At 33.4% G+C, this 7189-nt stretch overlaps 1 protein-coding gene across 1 annotated transcript; it reads left to right on the top strand.

The window, feature by feature from the left end:
- The first annotated feature begins 4128 nt into the window (after positions 1-4128).
- On the top strand, positions 4129-6090 carry LOC134726418 (osteomodulin-like). The gene is made up of 3 exons (XM_063590821.1): positions 4129-4701; positions 5137-5267; positions 5901-6090. Exons 1-3 carry the CDS (start codon positions 4129-4131, stop codon positions 6088-6090), a joined length of 894 nt encoding a protein of 297 aa, XP_063446891.1.
- Positions 6091-7189: the final 1099 nt, after the last annotated feature.

Raw genomic sequence — 7189 nt, 5'->3', positions numbered from 1 at the left:
TAACGGTTAACCAACTTGTGATGGCGTCCGTAAAATTTACGAAGGGATGATTTCAACTTCACCATTTGGAACTCTTGGTTTTATAGCTTCCTTGTGAGCAGCAACCCTCTATCATGATAGGAAATGCATGCACGGGAATATTGTATCAATTGGGAGATTTATCCCCGAATGCAGGTGCTGCTGGAATATTGCTTTTTAGAAATGGAAAGTTCACAATTGGAAAGCTGAAATCATCTCTTTTGTCGTAAAGTTTTGTTTTCAACCGAGTTTTGTTTTCAACCGAGCCTCATTGTCAATTTCTAGATGTAAGTTAAGATATGAGGTCGACTTAACTGTATCTGTAGTATCCTTTATCTCTAGTTCGATAGGATAGACATAGTCACCAAATTCTGAATTATTAACTGAAAGAACATCATCTGTATAGCGGAAAGCAGAGTTAAAGGATATATATATATATATGTTATGATAGTATGCTACTAAAACCCAAACGGGAAGGATTGTGCCTGCTATTCATATGATGAAATCATAATCTTTCAATCAGTTTAATTGAAGTCTGGAGCTGGCATGTCAGTTAAAAACTGCTAGTAGTCTGTTGTTATTTATGTTTTATTGTCATTTGTTTATTTTCTTTGGTTACATCTTCTAAAATCAGACTCGGACTTCTCTTGAACTGAAATTTAATGTGCGGATTGTTATGCGTTTACTTTTCTACATTGGCTAAATGTATAGAGGGAGGGTTGAAATCTCTTAAAAATGTTTAACCCCGACGCATTTTTGCGCCTGTCCCAAGTCAGGAGCCTCTGGCCTTTGTTAGTCTTGTATTATTTTGATTTAAGTTTCTTGTGTACAATTTGGAGTTTAGTATGGCGTTCATTATCACTGAACTAGTATATATTTGTTTAGGGGCGAGCTGAAGGACGCCTCCGGGTTGGGGAATTTCTCGCTACATTGAAGACCTGTTGGTGACCTTCTGCTATTTTTTGTCTATGGTTAGGCTGTTGTCTCTTTGACACATTCCCCATTTCCATTCTCAATTTCATTAAAGGATATTTCTTACTTCTTATCTTTTTTCCTAAGAAGTTCCTGTATGAAGGCAACCTCATAAAAAAAACAAGTCGTCCAGAAGAGGGGTACAATTTGTTCCCATTGGAAAGCCGACAGTCTGTTGAAAAACATGTTCTCCGAATGTAACAATTATGTTGTCAATCAAGAAATCAAGCATCTTGATAATGTCCGTTTCAGATAATTTTTGTTTGAATCAGAGTGATCCTTTACAAAGTAGGATTTATCCCTCCCTAAGACAAGATACTTGTATCTACGTTGGTCATTCTTTTTTATGAAACAAAGCAACACCAACTCTTTCAATTTGTCTTTTAGTTTGGAATGTGGAATACTTGTGTAACGAGTAGAGAAGTCAAATGTGTTAATACTATTACAAGATGAAAGAGAGTTAGATTGTATGTACTCTAAAAGATCTTTGGATTTTTTAAGTATCCACATCTGATTCACGCCACCTCTAGAATATGCAGTTTCACAATAACTTTGAAGCCCGTCTTATATTGCTGATGAAATAGATGTTAATAATTTAGAAAGAGGTTTCGTAGAGCACTCGGAAGACCCAGCAATATACCATTGTTTAGTAGTATAGCAATATAAATTTAGGAAATTAAGCAATTTTAATATATTATATACAGACAAAACTGTGGGTGAAGCAAAGCATGCAGTCAAATTCCAATTTGAATACAAACACCGTCTATATATAATATATATATTTTTTTACATAAATTTATATTGATACATTTTAAAATAGATGTTACTATGGGTAATATGTATTTCCTTGGTAACTATTGAAGTCAATAGTTATCAAAAGTACCAGGATTATAATTTCTTACGCCAGACGCGTAACTATTAACGATGGTAATTTAAAGTAAGCTTATGCTTAGATGTAGTCTTTTTTTATTATCAGTTATGGAACAATTCAGTACATTAAAGCTCTAAATATTCTGCAAATTATAACTCCGTTTCCAAGGAAAAAATTGGTTGCTATGGTGATTAAACTAAAGAAAGTCCCAATTTTTTTTCTATTTAATTTGGTAAAGTAGTATCCAAACTTCATAACTAAAGTGCTAACTATGCTATACACAGTTGCTCTTTTCTGAAAAATACCACAGAAAATTTGATAATTTCGCAAAGGTCCCAAATTCAGAAAAGTTAAAAATATGCATTTTTTGGCAAAATGTTTCAAAAAAATTACAAATTTGGTTTACATGCAATCTGAACTAAAATGATGCTAAAACCGAGTTGTATCAATGTTACATAGGAAAATTAATGAAAAATGATTGATTCTATTCTTAATCAGGCTTTGAATTGAAGTGATTTAGCTGATTTTTGGAAGATTTTACTATGCTTCACAACCAAAAAATAGAGTGCCCGTTACCATGGCAAACACTCGTATTTTCCCACTCATATTTATTTTTGGAGCAGTATTCAGTTACTGCTTCTTATAGGCCATTTATAGATAAAATCTAAAACCCTCATAAATCGCATGTATATGGTACCCTGTCTGGTTCTTACAAAGAGCTGTACTTAATAAAACTGAGAATGGAGATGTGGAATATATCAAAGAGACAACCCGACGAAAGAGCAGATAACAGCAGAGGGTCACCGATGAGTTTTTAACACAGCGAGAAAATCCCACACCCGGAGACGGGCATCAGCTAGGCCCTAAATAAATATGTGTACAAGTTCAGCGAAATGGACGTCATACTAAACGCAAACACATATAAATGAATTTAAAATTAAATAAGACATATAAAGACCAGAGGCTCCTGACTTTGGACATATACACACACACAAGTACATGTAGTGATTAAGCTACTTCAATAAGCTAATGAATAACAGAACATGAATAAAAGCAACAGTAGTATACCGCTGTTCAAAACTCATAAATCCATGGACAAAAAACAAAATCGGGGATACAAACTAAAACCAAGGGAAACGCATTAAATATAAGAGGAGAACAACGACATAACACTAAAATGTAACACACACAGAAACGGACCGAGCATCAGACAAAATCCCACGAGAATAAAAAATATAACATCAAAACCTAATACATGAATTTGGGATAGACAAGTACCGTGACACGTCTTATCGCAATGTGAATTTACACCTCAAAATAAATGAAGTGTGTAATTGTGATTTCCATTTTTGAAGATATACTCCCATAGATATGTCGAGTATCGCTGATAAAGACAAATCGTACTAGATTGATAATGTTCGACCAAGTTAACGTCTCTATAGTTATTATAGATCGATGAATAAGAAAAGGAAAAAAAAACAAAAAGTCTGTACTTAAAAGTTATCAAAGGTATCAGGCTAATAATTTAATACACCAGACACGCGTTTCGTCTACACAAGACTCATCAGTGACGTTCAGATCAAAATAATTATAAAGATAACCAGTACAAAGTTGAAGAGCATTGAGGACCCAAAATTCCAAAACGTTGTGCCAAATTCGGCTATGGTAATCTATACATTGAATATTATAAAAATCCAAAGTTATTTAAAAAAAAAAATAATACTATTGTAATCAGGAAATTTATAAATTTGACAATACAATTGCTATTCATGTCAACACCAAAGAGCTGACTACGGGGCTGATGATACTATCGAGGACGATACGTCCGACAGAAGTGGCATCCACACAGTAGTGTAAATAATTATCAAAGGTGTCAGTCTTAATACAACAGACTTCCCAGTGACCTATGTAGCAAGTTATTACCTTCACCACGTACATTAACAATACATTTACATATATCTATACAGGTACAACACAGTTTTTTGACAGTTGAACATAAGCCATCCGACAGTGTCCTGGTGATATACTTTAACAAGGATACAGCCAGATGCTGATCACACATAATGCAGAACATTTCTGTTAAATGTCAGTTTGCCAATTCTAAAAACTGATACGCTTCTTTGTATTGTGTGGATTGAATTATAATTCAACTATTTGAACCATGGTATCCTTAATATTTTTCTGTCTACTGATACATACTGGATATGCAAATGATACATCACAGCGTTGTCATTTCGATAGACGATGTATCTGTTTTGATATAAAAGATGAGCAAAAGAAAAACAATCCCAAATCTGCCGTCGAATATAAATTTCCTGAATCTCAAGTCTAACCGGATCATTCTATTATATAATAGTAATTTTAACAATCTTAATGACCTGCTAGAGCTGGATTTATCGTGGAATAAACTGGAGCGAATGGAGTTTGGATCATTTACAGGACTCATCAATCTACAGAAATTGATATTAGAACACAACAACTTATCACTTCAATGGAAATCATTTCCCCATGGTATTTTTGCCCCTTTGAAATCCTTAACGCATTTGAATGCTAAATATAACGACTGGGACGGATTTTTGGCCTGCAAAAATGTCGTCACAAAACTTACACAATTAGAAATTATTGAAATAGATATTGATGAGTCACCAGCTTGCCCAGATATAGATTATGGATTTTCCAAATTAACTAATCTTAAATCGTTTGTATCAGGCTATTGTAATTTCACTCTTTTCGGTCCAATAACATTTGAGAACATGAAATGTCTTCAATTCGTTGATATTTCTAGGTGCTCGATATCAGTTGTACTAGACGACAGTTTTCAAGGCCAGAAACAGTTAAAAGTACTAAATATTTCACACATTAATTTCACTAAGAATGAAATATTTTCAATTGCAAAAAATTTCCAACGATCTACACCGATTCAGAAATTGGTTATGACTCATACATTGCGAGAGGCAGTTAGTTTGCCACCGAAGTTTTTTCAATATTTTACCAAATCTGGTATAATAGAACTACAAATGGGATTCAACAGTTTTGTAAATGTTATAGGGGAATACTCATTACCGCAAACGCTCGAGATTTTAGATTTATCATACAACAATTTGAATAGATTTCAGTTCGAAATGCCAAATTTAATTCAACTGAAATTACAAAATAATGGTCTAGGTAAATTTTTAGCTACAAATAAATATTCAAACCAATTAGCGAAAAGGCTTGAATATGTAGATTTATCGTTTAATGGAATACACCAAGTTTATTTTTCAATATTTCACAAGCATCCAAAGCTTAAAACGATAATCCTTAGTCACAATATATTATCGGACATCTCATTTGATATGTCCACACTCCCGACATTAGAAATGTTAAACCTCTCACACAACAACATACAAGCGTTCTCCGAAGAGTCGTTAAATGATATCTCGAACATTGCAAGGAGATCCGGTCTCAAAATCGATCTTTCAAAAAATAATTTACAATGTTTTTGCAATACACTCCCTTTTATTCAGTGGATGCATGAATATCACCGTATCTTTTTTGGTATTAACACATACAGATGTAACTGGATAAATAATTCTGTAATAACAATATTTCCATTAAGACCAATTGTTTTGCAACTTGAAAAAGAATGTGCATCATATACAGTCTTAATTGCATGTATTACTTCTGGTATAGCTTTGGTCTGCGTTGTTCTGGTCGGTGGATTGGTATATCGATATCGATGGAGACTGCGGTACGTATACCATATGACCAGAAGTAAATATAAGCAATACAGGCCGATTCTGGACGATGATCACTATACATTTGGCGCTTTCATTTCTTATTCCGACGAAGAACAGGATTTCTTATTTAAAGACATTATTCCAAACCTGGAACAAAAGGAGAATCTAAAATTATGCATTCATCAAAGAGATTTCCTTCCGGGAGAAAACATTACACAAAATATTACAAATGCAATACACGAAAGTCGAAAAACTGTTTGCATAATAACACGATCTTTTCTTGATTCGTATTTTTGTATGTTTGAATTTAATATGGCTAGAATGGAGAGCATTTACTCAAGAGGAGGTCAAAACATCCTATTTCTCGTGTTCCTTGAACAGATTCGTCCAAGTGAACTTCCTCTGGTGATGTTAGAACTAGTTCAGAAGCAATCTTACATTGAATATCCTAACGACGAACAAGGCAATGTTGTATTTTGGGACAAAATCAAGGAGACTTTGATAACATAAACAGTTTAAAATGATAAATAGGAATATTCTTCTATTGAACATTTAAAAAGTTGAATGTTAGCTTCGTTCGATTTGTCGTCCGCTTCATAGCACAAAACCAGCCTCGCTATTTGATTTAAAGTTTTATATTTGTAATTCAAATATTTGTGATACCAAAAAGCTTGTTTGATATTTTTTATTTTTTTAAAAATTAAAATATTAAGAGAAATGTTTGCCTATCTGAGATTCGAAATCCTTGCTTAGCGCAGCAATTTTCATATTAAAATCCATATTGTTTTTGAAATGATAAGTGTATTATTGTTCTCACAATTAAATGTATGAAATTTATAGTTTTCAATAATCTATGATTATAAAATTAAGGAATAAAAATAAAGAAAAGAAATGTCATTGTACTTTGACATTACATTCTGACTCCGGACATAATCAGCCGTGGAATCAGTGTCAATTGTTCTGTTACATATATTCATAATAGTTTTTTTGAATAGACTTATTAAGAAGGGATATAATTACGATACTGTTGTCAAGTCATTAAAGATTGCATATTTTGGCGTTAATATTGAGTCACTGATAAGGTCTTTGCGTCGGAACTAAACACATTTATTCTAAAAACAGTTGTTGGCATGACACGGGTTATGTTCTTCTCATATATGTTATGATGGTATGATACTAAACCCCTTACGGGAAGGATTGTGCCTGATGTTCATATGATGAAATCATAATCTTTCAGTCAGTTTAATTGAAGTCTGGAGCTGGCATGTCAGTTAACTGCTAGTAGTCTGTTGTTATTTATGTATTATTGTCATTTTGTGTATTTTCTTTGGTTACATCTTCTGACATCAGACTCGGACTTCTCTTGAACTGAATTTTAATGTGCGTATTGTTATGCTTTTACTTTTCTACACTGGTTAGAGGTATAGGGGGAGGGTTGAGATCTCACAAACATGTTTAACCCCGCCGCATTTTTGCGCCTGTCCCAAGTCAGGAGCCTCTGGCCTTTGTTAGTCTTGTATTATTTAAATTTTAGTTTCTTGTGTACAATTTGGAAATTAGTATGGCGTTCATTATCACTGAACTAGTATATATTTGTTTAGGGGCCAGC

The sequence above is a fragment of the Mytilus trossulus genome, chromosome 7 (genome assembly GCF_036588685.1).
Source record: "Mytilus trossulus isolate FHL-02 chromosome 7, PNRI_Mtr1.1.1.hap1, whole genome shotgun sequence".
Taxonomy (NCBI): domain Eukaryota; kingdom Metazoa; phylum Mollusca; class Bivalvia; order Mytilida; family Mytilidae; genus Mytilus; species Mytilus trossulus.
The sequence above is the reverse complement of the archived record's forward strand: the minus strand, read 5'-3'. Positions and strand labels throughout refer to the sequence as shown.